The sequence below is a fragment of the Arachis hypogaea genome, chromosome 17 (assembly GCF_003086295.3).
Source record: "Arachis hypogaea cultivar Tifrunner chromosome 17, arahy.Tifrunner.gnm2.J5K5, whole genome shotgun sequence".
Taxonomy (NCBI): domain Eukaryota; kingdom Viridiplantae; phylum Streptophyta; class Magnoliopsida; order Fabales; family Fabaceae; genus Arachis; species Arachis hypogaea.
Window position 1 is genome coordinate 774,542 of NC_092052.1, and position 21,848 is coordinate 796,389.

Consider the following 21,848-nt stretch of genomic DNA (forward strand, 5'->3'; position numbering starts at 1 on the left):
AGTAGTTGATTAAACTAGTTTTAGAAGTTAGACCTCTTGTGAGTGACGGATGTAGATGAAGCGCTTGAAGACGGCTGACTGGGACCCACATGCATGGGCATGAAGGCAACCGGCCCGGGCCACGAAATAAGCCTGCCCATCTCACAAGGATCACGAGTCCACCAGAGGTGTTAAGTGTTAACTGTTAGCCTTATCCCTGGTTTGATTTTTAGTTTTTGGAACAATATGGCACACGTGATTTCTTCCATTTGGCACGAGTGAAAGGGTGGGCCTACCAAATGAAACAAACATTTTGTGGGTACAGAACTATATTATTGCAAAAATTGAAAAATATATCAACAAAGAGACGCGTCCTAACTTTTCTCCTTTGTCAATTTGCCCTTCTCTCTTTTTCCATTTACCAATTATAGGAATGATTATAGTTTATTTGAAAAAATTGAAACCTCACTGGAGAAGCGAAATTCCGGTTTTGCTGGTACTATTATATGTTGAAGTAATCCTCTGCACGTTATGTAGGCTAAATAATCTTCAACGTATTATATTTAATACATGCATATGCATATTGTTGTTTTAAAATAGTTGTTTTTCACTTAATAATACATCCTTAATTATGATAAATATTTATTTTATATATTTTTAACATATAAAATAATTGTATTTTTTAATCAATTCAATATTTCAATCTATAATTAAAGTTTTAGAATATATTAGATAGATTTTAAGATTGAAAAATATTTATTAACTTTAAAGAAATTTATTTTGTATGTGAAATAATGAGTAGATAATTATATGAAGGGCGTATGAGGCAATTCACACGTGGTGAAGGTTATTTTCATGAATTAAGAAATGTGAATGAAATATTTACTCAAGTCAAAATCTAGAAAAAGAAACGTGGTAGTGGTAACTATAATTGTGTTGGCGAAACAAGAAAGAAAAAAAGAAAAGAAAAGAATTGGGTAAGAGTAACACCAACAGCAGAGCAGAGAGCAGCGGAAGGCACCACCACAACAGAAAGTAAACAGCTCACAACTCAGCCACCCCTCTCTCTCTCTCTCTCTCTCTCTCTCTCTCCTCTTTCTTACACTCTCCCTACATTTCACCACCTTTTTCTCTTTTAATCCATTTCTTTTCTTAGCAACTCTCTCTCTCTCTCTTACAAGATCTAGTTTTTTTCTGGGCTTTCCCTTTGTTTTGTTATATTTTATTTTATTTTTCATTTTATATTTTTTTGTGGGTCTCATCACTCCCAATATTATCTCTTCACAATTCAAGTTTTTTTTTTTTCTTTCGTGTATATTAATTTATCAGTTTCAGAAGAGATTCCAGCTGAAGTTTTCTGATTATGCAAAAGTGTTTGTTGATGTTGTAAATTTTGAATCTTGTTGCACCCCCATTTTTATATTCTCACAAATTTGGAGCCTTTATTCACCTAATCTCTAGCATCAAGGTCCCCAAGCTGGACCATTTCGTGGTTTCAGACTAGTAGGGCATTATTTGACGAGGTCCCAATCTTTTCCTATTCAAAACAAAGATATTGTTGTCTCAGAAACATTGTTCCCCTCTTTTCGCCCCATCGTCTTGGTTGATCTGAGGAAAAAAGAGAAGAAGATGTATGGAGCAAAAGGCAAAATAGACCTTGCCTTTGAATACCAATCTCAAGTTGCAGTTTTGAGGCCAAGCATCCATTCAAGGAGGGCAAATCTGACTGTGAAATTCCAAGACCTGTATGGGTTCACAGTGGAAGGGAATGTGGATGATGTGAATGTGATGAATGAGGTGAGGGAGAAGGTGAGACAGCAGGGTAGGGTATGGTGGGCATTGGAAGCCAGCAAAGGGGCAAATTGGTATCTTCACACCGTCATAGGACAAGGGAATGCTCTCAAATCTTCCTTGAAATTCTCAGCTCTGGCCAATGCCCTCACTCTGAAGAAGATCATTAGGAAGGGGATACCCCCAGTTCTTAGGCCTAAGGTTTGGTTTTCATTGTCTGGTGCTGCAAAGAAAAAATCCACTGTGCCTGATAGCTATTATGATGATCTGACCAAGGCAGTTGAGGGCAAAGTTACCCCTGCTACCAGACAGATTGATCATGTGAGTTGTTCATCCTCGCTTATTTTATCATGATCATTCAGTTGACTTTAGTTTAGATTCATACAAGTTTTCTTTAGTTTGAGACCCTTGTGGCCTTGTTGGCTTTCTTTGGGATGATAAGAAAAGTATACAATGTCGGAGGAAAGAATTCCTTGAATTTGATGGAGGAATTGCTTTGTCTAGATTCTAGAATTTACCTTGTGTGCCATATGGAAAGATTTTTGGACAAATCTTAGGTAGCGTTTGTTTTGAGGTACTGAGACAGAGACTGAAAGACTGAGACTCAGTATCGTGTTTGTTAGTTTAGAGACTGGTACTAAAATTTCTGTCTCTGTCTCTAAAATTTCAGTATTTCAGTACCTCCAAAAAGTAGGGACACAGGGGACTGAAATTTTTAGAGATGGAGACTGAAACTTTAATAACATTTTATACCTAAAATACTTTCATTTCAATTAATTAATTCCAATTTTACCTTTTGTGCAAATTAAATTGGAGTTTCATTCTTGTTTCAATTCCTGTCTCCCATTTTGCACCAAACAGAATACTAAGATTTATTTCAATCCCTGTCTCTTAATCTCTGTCTCTCAGTCTTAGTCTTTCCGTCTCTGTCTCTCCACCAAACGCTACCTTACTGCTGGTTTGTTTGGATAAGAGGGGGAAATCAAGAAAGATCTGTAATAGCTAAAGCATTTGTAAGCTGTATATCTATAGCCTTGCATTATTGTGTGATACATTAGCTTGCGCTTCTGCAGAGAGTTTACATGATCATTAGTGTATGAATTCAGTTGAGCCAAAATGCAGCTGTGAGTATATGCTGAGCAGGAAAAGAGGGGAACTTGTGTGATATTCAGTACAGTTTGAAGAATATGTATCAGCTTTGTGTAGGGTCTTACATTTTGTAAAGGTCTAAAGGGAAGTTAGGGTGTTTAATGCGACCATTCAAATGGTTATTGTAATTGATGTTAGTTCAGAACAATTGGAATTTTTAATTTATGCATGTTAAAAAATTGCTGATTATATCTCCCTTTCTCTAATAATTCTTCATGCATCTGTACAGGATCTGCCACGGACCTTTCCTGGCCATCCATGGTTGGACACTCCCGAGGGACATGCCGCTCTTAGACGTGTTCTTGTTGTTTATTCTTTCCGTGATTCTGATGTTGGATATTGTCAGGTGGATTTGACCTGCTATTCCTTCTTATTCTGAATTATTTCCCCCCTCATACAGAAGAGAAAGTTCTGATAACAACTTAGAATTTGATACTAACTATCTTTGTGGAGTAACTGTTTTTGTCTGGCTTCATTTATTCGTTTGATCTATTCTTCTCCTGGCAATAGAAGTCAAATTTTTAAGAATTAGTAACTTGCATGATGCTTATTCTCTTTTTCAAATTTAAGCTTCTATGTTCTACCTATAATACACTTTTTTTTATAAGTGAAAATTAAAATCATCAATAGTATGTGGCTTATAAAGAAGAAAAATTGTAAATACATACCTCTGAACATATTTTCTTAATTATTGACTAGTGAATATTATTTCCTCAGGGATTAAATTACGTTGCAGCACTGTTGTTGCTTGTAATGAAGACAGAAGAAGAAGCATTTTGGATGCTTGCTGTCTTGTTAGAAAATGTCCTGGTTAGTGATTGTTACACAAACAACTTATCAGGATGCCATGTTGAACAGAGAGTTTTTAAAGATTTACTCAGTAAAAAGTGCCCAAGGTATTAAACTTTCATTAATTAATTAGTGTATCATATGCTTGTTTGCAACTTGCAAGTATATTCTGAAAATATGGAAATGCAGGATAGCATCTCATTTGGAATCTTTGGAATTTGATGTTTCCCTTGTGACCACTGAGTGGTTCCTTTGCCTCTTTTCAAAGAGCCTACCTTCTGAGGTGAGAACAATATGCACTCAGTTTATGCATTGAAGTGTTCTGTTCCCCCCAATATTAATATTTGTTCCATGAAACAGACGACTCTGCGAGTGTGGGACGTTATCTTCTACGAAGGGGCTCAGGTTATGTTTAATGTCGCCTTAGCAATATTTAAGGTACATATTGTGCAGCCTTTTTGTTCTTTATTGGTTGCTTATTCATCCATTCAAAAACATAAAAGAGTATGCACTAGACTATACTTCATCAAAGAGATGTTTCAATAATTTTAAACCTCTAAGTGCAGATGAAGGAAGATGAGTTACTTCTAACCCATCATGTTGGTGAAGTAATCAATATTCTGCAAAGGACTACTCATCACCTATTTGATCCAGACGATTTGCTAACAGTATGACAGCTTTCGCTATCGGCTTTCTTTCATTAGATATCATTTTTGTCTTTTGATGATTGTTATTTTACTTGCACTTCTCAGGTGGCATTTGACAAGATAGGTTCCATGACAACCAATACGATATCAAAGCAAAGGAAGAAGCAAGAACCCGAAGTGATGAAGGAGCTTGATGAAAGAATCAGACGGTTAGAGTCATTTAAAATGGAGGATAAATAGTATTCGCCATTGTATTTGTGTTTCGGTCTAAGTTAATATGAGAAATGTTTGAACCATCCTATCATAATAGGGTCTGCTGCCTCCCTTAAGTTCTTGTTGGCATGATCTAGCCCTCTTGTTTTCAGGATGCTTGTATTGTAGGTCAGAATTGTAAATTTGAATTAATACCTTAATAACTTAACTGTTACTGTTATAATGTGAATAAATGTCAATTTAGGACATTGTGCTATTTCATTGCCCTGGATTTACATTATTAAAGAGGCATTTGCACCTGTTCAATTTAACTTTTGTTAGCTCGATCTTAGTATCTTACCGAGTGCTTGAAATTTTCTAACCAAATAATAATCTTAGTAATAACGATAAATTACATTCATACCTTTTGAGGTATATCAAAACTACATATGTTGCTTTTTTTAACGACATTTTATTTTGAGTGTAATAGAGAGGAATTTGGTGTACAATAAAGTGGTGGTTTGTAATTTTGAAGTGTAAAGGTTTTGGAAAATCTTTACTCACTCTTTATCTCAACATCTGAGGGCAACAAGCAAAAATACGGATGCATATAGGAAATATGAATGCCCGTATTATAAACATATCAGATCACTTTAGAGGATTTATTTGTGAATTATTTCTCAACAGAAATTATGAGATGAAGATTTATCTTTTTAAGGTGAGATGTTGCAGTTTCAGCCATAATGACAATGAAGAACGATCAATACTTATTTTTTTTTTTGGTGACTTCGATCAATACTTATTTGATAGCTAATAACTACTTGAGCATTTAATTTCTGTTGACATTTATGTTTATGTAAGCAATCCATTTGGTGCATCTCTCAATCTTTTTTCTGAAACTATTAGCCTGCTACGTTTATAAATTTTGTAAATCATTTGGGATAAAATATAGTACTTAAAAAGGAGCATGCTACTTCCACGGATGAATTATACTACAAGATCAGCGGTTATATCTTACAAAAATTGATCTTCAATTTCGGAGTTACAAGAAAGAAGTCTAATATCACAATTGTAATGGCGATATCCAATTATAGAGTATCGAATTAAGAAAACTATTACATACTTATTTGAAAAAAATAGGGAAAGTTGGCAAACATGGTCACGAAATAGCATACACCAAAATGAAATACATAATCAGAAGTTCAAATCATTCGATTAAAACATGTTTCTCAGTGCATACATGAAGAGAAACCTCGGCTACCAAACTTGTCTACAAAGAAAAAGCTGTCAATTGGAGAATAAAACGATGCCTCCCTCCCATTTATTATTGGGAAAAATTGCATGTTATTTTCATGAAAGAATGTAGCTAAGTACTAAAAAGGTCTAAAAAAGAAAATTTACAGGATGGCATTTCCCTTGGTTCTATAAACAAAAATGAATTTATCTTTTTACTCATTCTATAGAGTATGTTTTACTTCAATCTTTTAAAGGGCTGCGTCTTTCTTCAACATCAGCAGTCAGCAGCGGTTTCTAAGAGCTGGCATTTTATGAAGCTGTATTATCATCAATGGCTAAATCGGACACCTCATTTGCTAAATCTGTGTTTGTCTGGTTTTCTCCGGCTTCAGGTGAAGTAGCCTCTGGGGTGATAGTTTCATAATGTTTCTGCAGGCTCCAATACATGATGCTAGCAGTTAAAATTAGTATCATCTTCTGGTTGACCTGCCAAGTGCAAACATGAAATAAGCAACCCAGACGAATCCAGCTAAGCAACTAAGAATTGATACCCTATTTAACTAAGGATTGAAACCCTATTTACATAACATTTGACCAAAGGTCTAGTTTTGGTCTTTAACCAATCATCTTAAGCAATGATTTAAACTAAGAAGCCCTCTCAATACCGACTTGTGCTCTATCATATATTAGAGACAAGTGGTAGTGCTTTAAACAACATTTACCACAGTGGATAAAATCATAGAAATTGACTTATAACGCTAGCAAAGCTAGTACTAAACTTATTTGAAACATTGTTAATAGTTGGCTACTCCAATGAAGATTTCATGATTGTCATCATGTGAAGATATTTCATTTTAACTATTGGATGATAAGTTGTAGGCTTTGATTTTTATATGTTATAAAAGTGTTATTTTTATTTAAAGTGTGGCCAAACAAATAAGTTATACTTTTTAAACAAAGATCATCATGAGAAGATATTTTTAACATCTTCATTAGAGTAGTTGCCTTGTTAATATTACCTCTATTATGTCTTCAGGTAACAGGTAAATGGAACACCCAAGTTTTCGGGCAACACTGATTATATATGTTGCATTCATCTTCTTATCTTCATCTGCAATTCAAGCAACGGTAATTTGAGCACTACAGTTTGTTGTCAGATATTGTATTCACATCACATAACATCACCATAGTTCAATATACTGCCGAACAAAAAAAGTAGTTGTAAACTAATAGCTAGCCTCAGTTTCTTGACCATGGGCAAAGTTGACATACCAGTCTCCCCTTTAGTAACAAGACTCCAGTTGACCACCCTTGGCTCCACAGCAGTGAGAAGATCAAGGAAGAAGATACCATTGGAAAGATTTTTATCCTGATAGTAAAAAAGCGGGAAAAAAAAAAGTATTTGACACAAATATTAATCACAATAAAGCTAGAGTTGCAATTTAACATCGAAGGAACTGTCATGAACATTGAACAGTCTTTTCAATTATATTTATTCCACACACAATTCTTTAACACTAACCTTAAATTAAAAAGATTGAGAGTCAGCTTACAATATACGCATGATAAAATATTGATAACTTATAACTCAAATATTTGGTTGATTACCTTGAAACTGTCCATTTGTGAAGTTCTTTTTGCCTTTTTCACTTTATTGTTTGCCCAGTTCAGAATATCAGCATCGGTAATCTCTTTACCTTGGGAGTGCGATCTCAAATTTTTCAGAAGTTGAAGCATGGTAAACCTCATCAGCTGCCACAAAAAGGCTGTGGAACAAAGAGGAGAAGGAGATGATTATCCATAAGATATAGATGGGCATGAATAAACAAAATAATAACAAAGCAACAATACCACATCCTAACACCCTCAACCCCTCCCCCAACCAGTGGTTATACTTCAGTTGGCAGATTGAAAAAAAAGCAGCAGCAGCAAAATCAATGCATTTATCCAACAAGATATTCAAGGAATGAAGAAAAACAGAATCCAATTAACTTTTAAAATGGATCAGACCTAGTAAGAGCTTCTTATTCCCCTGCACAATATCATTGCCAGCAACATTCACTAAAGAAAAGTTCAGCTCCTTCCCAATCTTTATAACTTGATTGCAGTTCTCAACTTTTCGAAATGGCATCTGTATAGGAGGCTTCGTTGCCTGCTTCCAATTGACAGACCCAGGTGAAACCTTATCCAGAACTTCTAGTAAAACCCATCTGCAGAAAAGAAAATGAAGAAATAAGTGGAAATGAAGAGAAAAGAAAAAAAGGAAGAAGCAAAGTATGTAGGAGATTGATAATGGAATCTTACCCATTTCTGATATCCTCAAATAGATTATTGACATGAGTAGCAATTCCAAGACTGTTAATCCACATTCTGAAGCATCTTTCTTCCCGAGATGTCTGATCATCATCAGTCATCATCTCAGCATAGGACGTTTTCGTGGTGTCAGCATTAAGACCATTCCTGAAGAAGTAGAAGTGATGTTTGGATTTTAAATAAATGGAAAGACAGCCATCAAACATAAACAGCTGCAAATGATATAAGCATAAATTTCATGGTTCCTTTTTTATTTATTTTAATAGTTTTAGTGCAGTCATTTTTGGGTAAAATGGACCGGACTATAACCTTCATTGGATGCACCTGAATACTCTACTTGAAACAATTAAAAGAAGGCAATAACATTATGCAGTGGTCTGGTTAAGGATATTCATGAACAAATAAAATACAAAAGCTATTGTAGTCCCAGCCAATCACAACCTCTTAAAACTAACCATACCTATGCTGGAATATCTGAGCAACAAATGCAAGATTCAGATTAGGTGACCCCTCCACTATGTCTTTTGGAGTGAGGTACGTCTTGCAATCTAATTTCTCTGCCTGCTCAAGAATGACTTTAGCCCTTTCTGTTGGATCATTTGCAGCAATAGCAGGGCCTGCCAATTCCGGGGCAAGAGCATTAAGCAAAACAGCATAAGCCTCTCCATCCTGTAAACAGAAGACTGTCAGATATAATAGACTTGCTCAACTAAGAACCGTATTTTATTCTGCTCATGCATACCAAAATATCTGCCATGTTGATCAAAATTTAGCTGCAATGGCTCAGTAAAAAGCATGGTGTAGGATAGCATAGGGAATTTTCTTTGAATGTTACTACTTACCATATGCTTTTCAAGGCCAAGAATAACATAACAAGAAGGTCAACTGTTTCCTAACAAATTTAAAATATACATGAAAATATACCGTGTCCCAAAACAAAATGTCATCATAAGAAATGTGAGCCACAATATTTTGTCCACCAAATGATTTTGCTTCACAGAATGCAGGATCCATACAAAAGCAAATAAAAAAATTCCATGGAGCAAGCCAGCAATCAAAAGATAAAGAACAAGCCTTACCTTTACATCAGAAGAGAAGTTAGTAACCTGTTTCTCATATCCAGCTTTTTTCAAGTGGAAATTCATCCATTTCAGTAAAACCTTTTCAGGTGGTAAGCTGATAAGTTCCTCCACATCCTGCCAAAATGTACCAACACAATAAGGAGGTTTATTTCTGATAGATGTAAAGGGGAAGTAACCATGGCACCTGTAAATAATTAGAAAAGGAACAAGATTATCAAATATATCACCTTGTCATCTTCCAATAATTCCAGAAGTTGAGGAGTTTTCTTGAGATTGAGATCAGCCAACATTTGAATCTAAGATTGCCACCACAGTAAAAGACAAAGAAAGAAAAAGGAGGGCAGAAAAAATAATAGCATTAGTAAATCTCCAAGCTTAGCAGAGCACAACTGAAACCATACTGGTGCTATTCTTCTTGTGGAAACGCATATTACGAGAATATGGAAGAGGCTAGGCTTCAATACCCTACCTTAATTATTTGTGAAATCAGACCAAGTACCAGATGTGGCTACAAGATAACCAAAAAGGACATTTGAAAAAAAAAGGATTTAAAGTCAGTCAAATCAGAAAACAAAAATTGCAGAGGGAGAAAAGTGAAATATAAGGAAGAATGAACCTACTCTTCCTTCTACTAAATCTTGGGTACCAATATTAACCACTGTGCATCCAATAGCCTTTGCTGAATTGAGGGCAAGGGTGTGGTTCTCATTTCTCTCCCATGGATTGAGAACCTTTTTTGTGTTAATGGCTCGTTCATCAATGGTCCCAGGGACGGCAACATTTATAAGCTTGCTGCAGCAATAAAATAAACAGCAAATCAAATCAACGAAATTGAAACACTGGTGAACAAGTTTCAAAAGTTTGACCTCAGGTTGGATCCTGAACACATACCAGAGAAGCACTCCATCTTTTGCAAGATCAAACAACTGATCTGATGCTGGATCAATTGGAAGAAACTGCTTCAGAAATTTGTCTTCAGCCAAGTAGCCATTAATATGTTGCACATACGAAGCTCTCTCAGATTCATTAATGGCATGATGAACAGTTGTTGTAGCTGCCTTCAAAAATGAAGAAGAACTTTTTGGACCACCCTCTTTTGCAGTTGCTCGGGCATGCAAGTTCATATGTGCCTGCCATTTGATGTCACTGAATAAGCTTCTAGGTCCATTATACACTTAAACACATACAAAATTACTTAGAAACAATATTGAAATATCTGCTCAATGCTTATTCAGATGTACACAAACTGCAGTGTTACATTAGGTGCATTCACTCACACGAATAAGCAATTTGAGCACGAAATTGCACATTGCACACACATTGAGACAGAAACAAAACTACATGATGTAGCCGAAAAAAGAAGAAAACTAACCCTAAGGAAGCCCTCAAAATCAATTTCTTGGTCCATGTTGTCATGTGACTCTGCCAAGATAGCCTTAATCTCATTTTCATCGAACAATTCATTGAAAGCCTTTAAACCTTTAAAAATAGATGGCAAATCTCCAACGGTAACACGTCCTGATTGAGTCCTTGCTGATACAAACTAAGAGGCATTCCATGTTTCAGGTGGATAGGAAAATAGGACGACGACGATGATGATAATGATAATGATAAGGATGATGATGATGATGATGATGATGATGATGATGATGAACGACTTACCTTGGATTTGAGGGATCTGAGTTCGACTTGTGTGAAATGGCTCTGAAGCTCCTGGTCAGAAACAACGACACCGACGTAGCTAGACATGTTCAAAGTGGGTTGGGGGAAATGATGAAACAGTTGGAAGACGAGGAAGAAGAACACTGTGGCAAGACGCGAGATGAAGAAATCACATTTTCAGATATAATCGCAGCGATCCAACAGTGAGATGGGAAATGAAGAAGGCGTACCTTATAGAGTGAGAAAAAGAAGCGAAGGAATGAAGGAAGGCGAATTCATCGTTTCTGCGTGAAGCTTGAAAGAAAGAAAGAGAAAGAGAAAGAGAGAGAGAGAGTAAAACAGAGACAGAGACAGAGACAGAGAAAAAGAGAGAGAGGGGTTGAGAGTAAATAACGTGGTGGCGATAGGACCCGCGAACACCAAGGAAATTAGAATGCCTGTGTTGGTTCGTTAATTTCCTTTCTCACTTGCCAATATTTAAACCCTCATTGACATTTGGCGTCATTTTATTTGCTTCTATTCATTATTTATCTTTCACTTTCTCTATTAAAACACATTCATATTGCTTACCCTTTAAACTAGTTTGGAGGAATTTTCATTATGTATGTGGTAATTAATTATTAATTTCATTAGATTTTTTACCTTACAAGTTATGTTAAAAGAGAATCATCCAATTAAATTCTGAAATAAAATATTTTCAAAGTCAATTACATCACCATATTAAGATTAACAGTGAGAAGCAGATGAAGGCGCGTAGCATAGCCAACCTCGTGAGAAGGAGAGGCTCATGGCATCGTTTGCGTGAACAAGAGCGCATTGGATGAATGATATAATTAAAATAGAATAAACTACTATTTGTATCTATAAAAGATAAAAACACTAACTTATGTATCCATATTGAAACTAAATTTATATCCATGCAAGATATTTTTCGTGTGACAAAAGTACATTAACCCTCCAAAGACAGGATACTTTTGTTAAACGGAGGACATCTTGCATAGATACAAGTTTAGTTTTGATCTAATGTAGGTACATATGTCAGCGTTTTCATCTTTCATAGTTAGAAATGGTCATTTATTCAATTAAAATATTCACATTCTAAAAACATTAGGAGGACTCTTCACTTAATAATATCATTATCCAAGCTTAGTGATGCCAATAAAAGGAACAAAAAAATAGTATTATAGTAAAAATCAATCACATCCTCAGTCATACACATACATGTATTGAAGAAGAAGAATATGAATAACACTTGTATGTTCAGAAAAAAATTGGATATTCAAATGAAAGCCAATTTGCACACCACCAAAAGTAGATAATAATAATAATCATCTAAAAATTAAATATTCAATGAAATCAAATGGAGGGCACACCCCCCTTGGCCCTTACAAGAGCATCATCACCACACCAAAGGTGGCAAGGACAAGGGAGCCCCCATGGCTGATGATGGTCTTGGAAGCAGAGGATCCATCAGGCTGAGATGATGATGGAGATGAAGCTTTGCTATCAGCACTGTGTTCAGTTGGCGAATCTGCTGCCGGTGCAACAGCTGGTGCAGGTGCAGGTGCAGGAGTAGGGGGAATATCAGTTCCAAAGATGGCCTCAGGAAGAAGCACCTTGTCAACTTCGTATACTGCACAAGGAACTGTGGCATGAACAGCACTTGTTACCTTTGTCTTTGCCCAACCTGAACTGATGTGAACGGTTCCAGAGTCATCCGTGAAGTTCAATGTGTAATCTCCACCAGCAAATGTGGGAGTTGAGGTTTCGCTAAGGTTCTTGAACTCAGCAAGCGAGTAGAAATGTGGCAGTGCATGGAAGAGGATCACTTGCTTCAACTGCTCTTGTGTGAGGTTTGACAGGGTCTTCTTCTTTGATGCGAAGTCGCTGTCTTTTGGGACAAAGATTGTGATTCCTTCTTCAGTGTTGTTGGCTTGGTTTTGGAATGTGTCAAGCACTTTGGTGGATTCAAGGTAGTTGAGGAATGTGTGGAATGGACCCGCAACAGTTAGAAGCTCTGTCAGGTTCACATAATCTGGTGCTGGGGCCGGCGCCGGAGTTGGGGTCGGGGTCGGGGTCGGAGCTGGAGGGCTAACGGTTTTGCCAAATGCTGAAGAACTCAGCAGCAGCAGGGTATTGCTTAGAATGAAAAACATGGAAAATTCCATCTTTTCTTGGCACCCAAGTGTATGTGTTTCCTTAATTACCTTGCAATTATCACCAGCTTCTCCAAATTCCTGAGGAAAAATAGCTCCATAGTGTTATATTAGATCTCAAATGTAAAACTAAAACATATTCTTCTCTGATCAATTTAAATAATGCAAGAAACAAATTGAATGAGATCCAAATCCAATGATAAATCTATAAATTCCTAACCCAAGAAAAATTGAACACTTGTTTACAATCTAGTTAAATCTAAAGAGACAGATCTTGCAAAAATTAATTCAAAACACCCAACAAAAGAAAAATAAATCAAGAGAGGATTGCCAAAGTTAGCAAAAGCAAATGCAGATCACTAGATCAGAGTAATACATGAAAATTCTGAGAAATTGAGTTGAAGGAGATGAATAAGCACTTAAAAATATGTTCCTTTTACTTCACTCAAATTTTAACTCCAGCTGGCAGAGTCTCAGAGAAAGACCAAACCTTGAAATGCTGAATTCAAGATCAGACAGCTAAAGAAATGGATGTTAAACTTTTTGTTTAATATCATACTGTATATGACATAAGTTACCAGTTCATTTTCCCCATAAAGTTGCCACATTGTCCATAAAAGCAAGTCAAATATAGTAGTAACATGCGGTAAGAGTTAGACCAGTCAAGTACAAATTTTCACAATGACACACAGTTCTCACCCACATTACTATTACATCAATCAACCCTAGAAATGAAATGAGACAGATCTAGTCAAGCTGATCCCAAATCTGAAGCAACCATGCAAAACAAAAGTGATAAGCACATACCAAAAAGCAAGAAAAATCAAAACTTTGCACCAAATCACCCCTTGAATGACACAAGAAAAAGTAGCAAACATGAAAGCATATTGAGATTGAAGAACACAGACCTGAACAAGAGGAATTCAGAGAGAGAGAGAGATGGAGAATGTGAAGGATGAAGAGATGAGAGAATGGAGAGAGAGTATATAAAGATGAGTGATTCTTCTTCACTTGGGTTGTATTTATTTTAATAATTAATGATTTAATGGGAAATGAAAATGCTTGTCTGGAAAAGCTCTTGAGCTTGAAGTGTGTTGTGTTGTTGTATGGTGGGCTTTCCAAATCGATTTCAACTAATTACTTATTTAATCCATCAAAGACCAACCTTGCACTCTACCCCACCATTCTAATTCTCTCTCTTTCTTCAATTTCTCCTAACTCCCAATTTATCATCTCCACGCAAATACTAATATTTATTTCTGCAAATAGTTAATTTTCTAGTGTAGTAATAAAACTAAAAATGGTTTAATGATAATCATTTCTTCTCATTTTTAGGTAGCATTTGTTTTGAAGTATCGAAACAGAAACGGAAAGATCGAGACTCAGTATTATATTTGTTGGTTCAGAGACTGGTACTAAAACTTTTGTCTCTATCTCTAAAATTTCCAGTATTTCAGTATTTTTAAAAAGTGGGGACACAGGGGACTAAAATTTTTAAAGATAAAGACTGAAACTTTAATAACATTTTATACCTAAAATACCCTCATTTCAATTAATTAATTCCAATTTTATCCTTTGTTTAAATTAAATTAGAATTTCATCCTTGTTTTAATTTTGTCTCCCATTTTGCACTAAATAGAATACTAAAATTTATTTCAATCTTTGTCTCTTAGTTTCTGTCTCTCAATCTCAATTTTTTCGTCTATGTGTCTCCACCAAAAGCTACATATGTATTTCATTGATGATGAGATCTACTTATTGTTTGTTATTTAAGTTGTATCATACTCTATCGCTTTTTTGCTTTGCTTGAGAAAAAAAAAAAAAAAAAGATCATTCATGAGAATAATAAAAGTGTAGTTTATCTGTTCACATTTATGTCTTAAGATATGGGTTTTGTTTATGTTCCAAATTTTCTATGACATAAAAAATTAAAAAAAAAACCTAATACCGGCTAGGCCACAATATAGGAAAAGGCCCATTATTCTCGCAAGAAAATTCTGCCATTAGAATCTGTCAAAATGTTTTATCAACTAATTAATACCGTTTTAAATTATTAAACTGCATCCGAAACCATAAATCTTGTGTATTATTATATAGAATATGGCCAAAGGAGTTTATTTTCACCTTAATGTGCCGTCTAAATAGATCTGAAATCTTTACTACTAAGGCTATATATGTAATTTCCCAATGCAAGTGGACCACAATATGTGACTCATATTATATCATCATGATTGTAACAAAGCCAAAATATCATGAGAAATTACTTTGAATATCGTATGATATCATTTTAGTATCGTAACATGTACTACATATATAACATATACATTGACTTTACAGAGAGTGGGAACAAAAATGAACAGAGGCAGCGCCATGTTTGGGAGGCCCACAAATAACCCAATGCCAACTGTGGAGGAATCATTCTTATTATTAGCAATTGCCAAACATACCCCAACACACAAAAACAAAAACTACTAATCCCAATTCCTACATTCATCGTTTTGTTTCGTGCAAGCACTACTCTTCGCTTTCTCTCACACGTAACATTTATACTAACTAATTAATTTATTAACATCAAAATACCTTATTACGCTTTCCAATTCAATTCAGATCCACCGTGACCGACACTAATTTGCTTGCTAATTGCTTTATATATTTATTATTTTTTTTTGAAACATAGAAAGCTCAACACATTAAAGTGGAGCATAAAATAAAGAAGAAGACACACAACAAGCTACCAACCAAACCAACACCTAACACCCCAGACCTATCAACAGCCTCCTCCAGAATCACCACCACGCCATTCTGTATAGCTCATCACCGTCTTTGTGTGGATTACCTCCAGGCTTGCTCTTGTATTCTTAAAGATTCGTGCATTCTGTTCCAACCAGATGTTCCAAATAACTGCAAAGAACACTGTCATCTACATCTGCTGTCCTTGTTGTCTATTCTGCAAGCCATGCCAGCTTTCAAACATTTCCCTAATGGTTCCAGGGATCACCCACTCTCTACCTAGTGACCTCAACCACTTACACCAGCCAAGCTACCTCATACCTAAGGAATAAATGCTCAGCAGATTCTAATTTCTTAGTACACATTACACACAAACTATCCCCCAGAATGTTGACTCCTATTTTATCCAGCCGCTCCTTGGTGTTAACTCGATCAACTAGCACAAACCACCCAAATAGCTCAATCCTCGGAGGAACAAAACCTTTCCAAACGGAGCTTATAAACAAATTTATTATTATTTACCATTCAAATTTATTCCTATGCACTTCTATAAACAAATTACTAGTGAATTCATTAACATTTTAAACAAGATAAATTGTAGGAGTTTATAATGATGTTCAATTTCAAATAATTATTTCTGACAAGTTTTGTTTCTTTCAAAAAGAATTTCCTTCATATATGTAATAGTATAATAGAGTTCCTTTATCCCATATATGAACAACTTTTTTTTTTCCTAATACCAATATACCATCAATCAAGTTCACAAGAATTGACATATGAGCTAATTGTATATCATATTTCGTTCAAATATATAAGTATTGTTGCCTTCTTTCGTCTGGTGTAATCCAAATTTATTATCATTATGAGTTGATATACTAAGAGCTACACCATACCAACAAAATAACAGTTCAAAGGTACGTATAATCCTGATTTGATTGAAAATGAATTAAGAAGAGATAAATTAAAACTACGAGCAAAGTCCAGGAAACGATAACGAAAGAATACCTATATTTCAATTAATTTGTTCTTATAATATAAAGTTTTACTATATATATAGAGAAAGTTATATACACATATATAGTAAATGTGTGAAGTTTATCAGGGGCAGCGCCCGGTCTAATCAAACCCAAAACCAAAAAAAAAAAATGGTCAAGCTAGCTAGCTAGCTAATTATGATTACTCTCAACGTTAGCAACTTTAATTGTTCTTAACAAACGGCTTAATGACGTTTGTCCTGTAGCAGAGCTAGGTGCAGTGGCAATATCAATTGGCCCGTTATAACTAAATTAGTGCACATGAACCTCGTTAATATTATCACAACTCACATGACAAAATCAAAACATGATTATATAATGTAATAGAAAATGGAAGTAGTTAAGATCACTGTTCATTTGATTGTAAAGCTTCCTTCGTCATATTAAAGCAAAAGTAATGCATCCTCATCCTCATACATACATAAACAAGCAATAAAAAATGTCTCAAAATAGATATGCATTAAATTAATTTATAAGATTGAATTTGATGCGTAATTCTACTTTAATACAAAAGCCACCTTTCATTAAAAATATGAATTAAATTAATATACAGTATAGATTAAAATGAGCCATTCAACTATTTTCTCGCATTTAAGGCCACTAATAAAGAATCAAAAATGTTATTTGTACACTAAAATCAGTCACTAAAATTAGTCACCAATGTATTTGTGTATAAATACATGTGTAGTTTAATTTATTTTTAATATATTTGTATTCTAGCATGTATTTTATACTAGTAACTGATTTTGGTGGTTGATTTTAATGTATCCTTAGCATAACTCTAAAGACATAGAGCATGATGTATACTAGGACTAGGAGTAAATGTGGAATAGAAGGTGAGAAATTGCCATCAATTCAATGTGAGTGGCAGCTAGGATTTGGCTATCAAGGTGATTCTATAACACTTTGGATTTGGTGGGTCTTCCAATCTTTTACGCGTTCTTTCTCAGAATTAGAACCTCATGTAATGAATGAATGATCACAACATCATTCTTGTCCTGCCCTTCATACTCCAAACTCATCACAGAAACAAATTCATATTTTTGGACAAGAAAGTCTTATTTTCATTCATATACTAATTTTTTGGTGAACGAAAAAACCCATTTTTCTACTTCATGCATGGGGGCCGCTAAAACAACTATTTGATTCGCAGTGCTTCTAAAACTAAAGCATGTTTTATTACCAAACATGTTATTAACTTAGGAAAATTATGCGAAATTAGCCACTTTATTCCGATTTTTTTAACTACTAATATATATGGCGACAAGTTGACACAAAAAGCTTATTTACAAAATAAATTGTCCAGCTCAACAATACAAGATTGATTAATCTTTACCCAATCGTATTATTTATTTTCAAACTTTTTGTAGTACCCTATCAGCGCCTAGCTGTCTTAATCATTTCATAGCTAGTAGATACTATTAATAATGTTATCTTAATCTTTAACTTTTGAAATAACTACTAGTAAAAACGTATATTAGTTTAATAATATAAAAGTAATAAATGATTTGAATGGTTGTGGGAAAATTGCGTATTTTACATTAATAATACACTTCTGAAAAAATTATTGTGCTAGGTTTAACTTATTCATTTAGCACCGATCCATCATAATAATATATTAAATTGAGTGCTTATAATTGAAGTTGATCTCCTTTCAATCGGTCATATCAATATAATAGTAATTCGAACAAGGTTGGTAGGAAAAATCATGTTAATAAATCGTTTCAAAAGGTTGATGTTTAATATAGGTGCAGTGACGAATAGAATAATAATGTAATTAGAGTTCTCAAATCATAATGGGCCTAATTGTTGCGGAATTTTCCATGGAATTGGGCCATAGGCTAAATAATGTGAAGCCCAAAACATAAAGGACTATAACTGCCAAGAGGGGACATGTTCAATTAATCCATTTTAATTGTTAAGTTTTTAACTGTTCCAAAAACCTTCAAATCTAACAATCAAATGTAAAAAAAAAAAAGCTAATTAAAATCAATCACAATATATAGTGAGAGAAATATATATATATATATATATATATATATATATACACACATCAAGTTTTTGACATTTACATTTTACTACCTTTTGATTTTGTATTAATAATCTTTTCAGAAAAAGTGGCATTATATTGTCTAAAATAGAAAGATATTGGGTGTCATATAATTTAACTTGACAAAGACAATAGTATTTTTTATTAAAAAAAATTGTGATGTTATAGCTAGGATTATTAGAAAAAGTAATGGTAATTTATTCTTAAATAACAAAAAATGTTATTAACACAAAATTTGTTGGTCTTTAGTTTCTTGATAAGGAAAATACAAGAGAAGACTCTGAATGGAGTACAGAAGAGAATGTATCTTCCATCCCAAACCCACAAATGGTGAAGAGAGTAGAAAGCTAACCAACAGACAAAGAAACAAACAGGGCACTTCTGATTCGGAAAGTGGTACAAGGCCGAATTTAGTACCTAAAATGTGTGAGTTCTATGATCAACAATAATGAAAAAGAATAAATGAAATAAAATTTAATAGTAGGGATCCTTGGAAGATATCCGATCCATGTATATGTATATAATATATTATATTATATTATATTATGTTGATTAAGCCCAATCCTTCTTAATATCAAAAGTGTAGTTGATCTCCAGATAGCATTTGTTGTCATCATCAACAAACTGCAAAAACAACAATTGAAGTTATTAATTGTTGGTTTTTATTTACATTATGTAGGAAGAGTTTTAAGTATACTAAGAACACCGGTGTTTCAATTGTTTTAACCGTTGATATAAATTATAAAAAATATATATAATATATATAAAATAACTGAAACACCGGTGTTCTCGGTACATTTGAAAGTTTTCCTATAATATAATGTTAGGATTACCCTTGATTTAGCAGAGTACTGTCCTCTAGCAAACAAGCCAGAGGGTGTGGTTTCTTCTGGCATCTCATGTGTGTAAGGCTCTGCCTGAGGGCTGAATGTTCCAAGCATCTCTTTTGCACTGTCCACTGAAATTGTAACATATACACTTTTCAGATATACATACAAATACAAGGTAGACAGAATTGAATACATGCATACATCATACATACATACCCTTTACACCAGTCTTCCATACAGTATTGGTGTACTTGAACCCAGACACAATATTATTGCTGACTACAAAAGTGAATTTCAAGCGGTATGGGCTTCCTTCCTTGAGAGTGAACCATAGACCCTTTGGATTCCCATTCTCAGGTATTGGAAGCACTATGTCCTCTCTTCCAGGTGACACTATTGAAAGGCTTATTATTTTCACTTCTGGTTCCAGAACCTCTGTCACATTGTTCACATCCACATTCCCAAGAAGTTGTTCCTTCCATCTCCTTAGACTCTCGTCATCCTACCACAATCCCAACCAACACAATTCGAAAGCAATGCAAATAATCAAATGTGTTAAAATATAATTAGGATCCGTTAGAATTATTTAGTATATCTCACGTCTTTATTATTATGATTTTCTTAGTACCTATAAATATTTTTTATATTGTATCATTTGAGACAATTTGAATAGATAACTTAAATACACTCAATAATACACAATTTCTTTTTCCAGTCTAACAAAACGAATATATTGAAATGAAATGAAAATGAACCTTATCTTTCTCAAGTTGCTCCTTGAGAGTGGTTTGAGGACCCAGCTGCAACTTGGATGCAAACTCATCATCTTCCTCCTGATCAGTTGCATACACAGTTGAAGACTCACTCATCTGCCTGCTCAGAGGCTCACCGTCACTCTTCTCCTCTTCGTTGTCTTTGTTATCTCCTCCTTCTGCTGCCGCCGCCTGCGCCGGACCACCTTTTCCAAAGAACCCCATTGTTGTTATTATTGGATTATATTTCTCCGAATTACTTCTTGGAACTTCAAACAGCTCCAACACCCAATGCTCCTTATTTCATCACCCCAACAGGAGGCATACACACTATACGTATGTAAATCTTTTTAATCAATGATTACTGGTCAAACCAAATTAAGCAATTCAGAGTTTATATACGTCTCATGAAAGCCAACAATAATAATAGTGAATAAGCATTAGCCAAGAAAAAAGAAGAACAAAAAGAGAGGCAAGCTAATAAGAGATCTTCTTCACATTTTCAGGGATACAAATATGTGTAATTCGGGAAAATGCTCCTCTGGTGATCCGAAATATTTGTCAATCTTATGATCTCTTAAATAACTCTTATCATAGTAACATTGACTCCACCTTTTTTTAATTTTGCCATTCATCCATTACTAAACTTAGATACAACATTTAACCATTTCTTGTAATTCTCCTTCAATTCACAGATTGACACATCAAATATGCATGCCTACGTAGACAAGATGATTTAGTAAATAGTTCATAGTTCTATCATAGTTCATGACCAATACGAGAGACTCTTAATGCACAACACTTGCCATTCTCTGAACAAACACATTACTATTACTTTAACATTATTAATTTTTGGCTTTTTGCTGATCTATTACTTTATTAATTAATTATTAGTTAAAAAAATAGTTTCTTAGCAAAATGGAAAAATAAAAAAGTTTGGCCAACACTAGTAAGATATCAACGGTGCCATCATTCACCTACCTTGAATTTGATTTGCATACTTTTATAGCCTTCCAAAATAAAATCATATCAAAGTCACACAAAGGAGTTTAAAGAGCAAGACAGCCACTAAACGACTATGGGGTCGGTGACGTGATTTCCACGTGTCACATAGCCATAGGGCTAAGTACATCAGGTGATGTGATTTGGGTCCATTAAAGTGGCCCAATGGGCCTACCAGCCAACGTTGGCCCCTGAAAATGTTTACATGACATGAACGGTGGATTGTTGTTTTCGACTTTACGTCCAAGGCCACGGTAATAGCACTATCGTTTTCGTACGTACCCTTCTCTCCATAAATCTATGTTTTTCAGATCCAAGAAAAATATACTCACTTCTTAATTCTAGATCCCAAAGAAATAAAAATTAATGCCACATTATTCCCTATGTGTAAAAATAGATAATTACTACAATAGTAATCCCACACTTTAAGAAAATGTTGAACATAGTAGTAATG

The 21,848-nt window shown here is 34.6% G+C and overlaps 4 protein-coding genes and 1 long non-coding RNA gene across 5 annotated transcripts; 1 reads left to right on the forward strand and 4 right to left on the reverse strand.

Annotated features, from left to right (window-relative positions):
- The first annotated feature begins 438 nt into the window (after positions 1–438).
- Positions 439–4,824, forward strand: LOC112764484 (uncharacterized). Its single transcript, XM_025810121.3, has 7 exons — positions 439–2,091; positions 3,149–3,265; positions 3,637–3,815; positions 3,898–3,991; positions 4,069–4,146; positions 4,275–4,376; positions 4,461–4,824. The coding sequence occupies exons 1-7, from the start codon at positions 1,609–1,611 to the stop codon at positions 4,593–4,595; spliced, it is 1,188 nt and encodes a 395-aa protein (XP_025665906.1). The 5' UTR covers positions 439–1,608; the 3' UTR covers positions 4,596–4,824.
- Positions 1,123–3,671, reverse strand: LOC140180824 (uncharacterized). The gene is made up of 2 exons (XR_011874808.1): positions 2,719–3,671; positions 1,123–2,322 (listed from the first exon to the last, which is right to left on the reverse strand). It is a non-coding gene; the product is annotated as an uncharacterized lncRNA (long non-coding RNA).
- An 869-nt stretch (positions 4,825–5,693) lies between the features above and the next one.
- On the reverse strand, positions 5,694–11,376 carry LOC112764906 (fimbrin-5). Its single transcript, XM_025810732.3, has 15 exons — positions 11,071–11,376; positions 10,841–10,983; positions 10,551–10,721; positions 10,070–10,308; positions 9,799–9,970; positions 9,648–9,686; positions 9,406–9,474; positions 9,176–9,292; positions 8,557–8,765; positions 8,088–8,243; positions 7,794–7,993; positions 7,392–7,549; positions 7,056–7,152; positions 6,803–6,894; positions 5,694–6,269 (listed from the first exon to the last, which is right to left on the reverse strand). The coding sequence occupies exons 2-15, from the start codon at positions 10,925–10,927 to the stop codon at positions 6,093–6,095; spliced, it is 1,983 nt and encodes a 660-aa protein (XP_025666517.1). The 5' UTR covers positions 10,928–10,983; positions 11,071–11,376; the 3' UTR covers positions 5,694–6,092.
- A 617-nt stretch (positions 11,377–11,993) lies between these two features.
- LOC112764864 (fasciclin-like arabinogalactan protein 7) lies at positions 11,994–14,151 on the reverse strand. Its single transcript, XM_025810670.3, has 2 exons — positions 13,905–14,151; positions 11,994–13,077 (listed from the first exon to the last, which is right to left on the reverse strand). The coding sequence occupies exon 2, from the start codon at positions 13,006–13,008 to the stop codon at positions 12,226–12,228; it is 783 nt and encodes a 260-aa protein (XP_025666455.1). The 5' UTR covers positions 13,009–13,077; positions 13,905–14,151; the 3' UTR covers positions 11,994–12,225.
- A 4,833-nt stretch (positions 14,152–18,984) lies between these two features.
- LOC112767115 (rho GDP-dissociation inhibitor 1) lies at positions 18,985–21,199 on the reverse strand. Its single transcript, XM_072222131.1, has 4 exons — positions 20,396–21,199; positions 19,857–20,142; positions 19,644–19,768; positions 18,985–19,434 (listed from the first exon to the last, which is right to left on the reverse strand). Exons 1-4 carry the CDS (start codon positions 20,615–20,617, stop codon positions 19,363–19,365), a joined length of 705 nt encoding a protein of 234 aa, XP_072078232.1. The 5' UTR covers positions 20,618–21,199; the 3' UTR covers positions 18,985–19,362.
- Between the last annotated feature and the right edge of the window lie 649 nt (positions 21,200–21,848).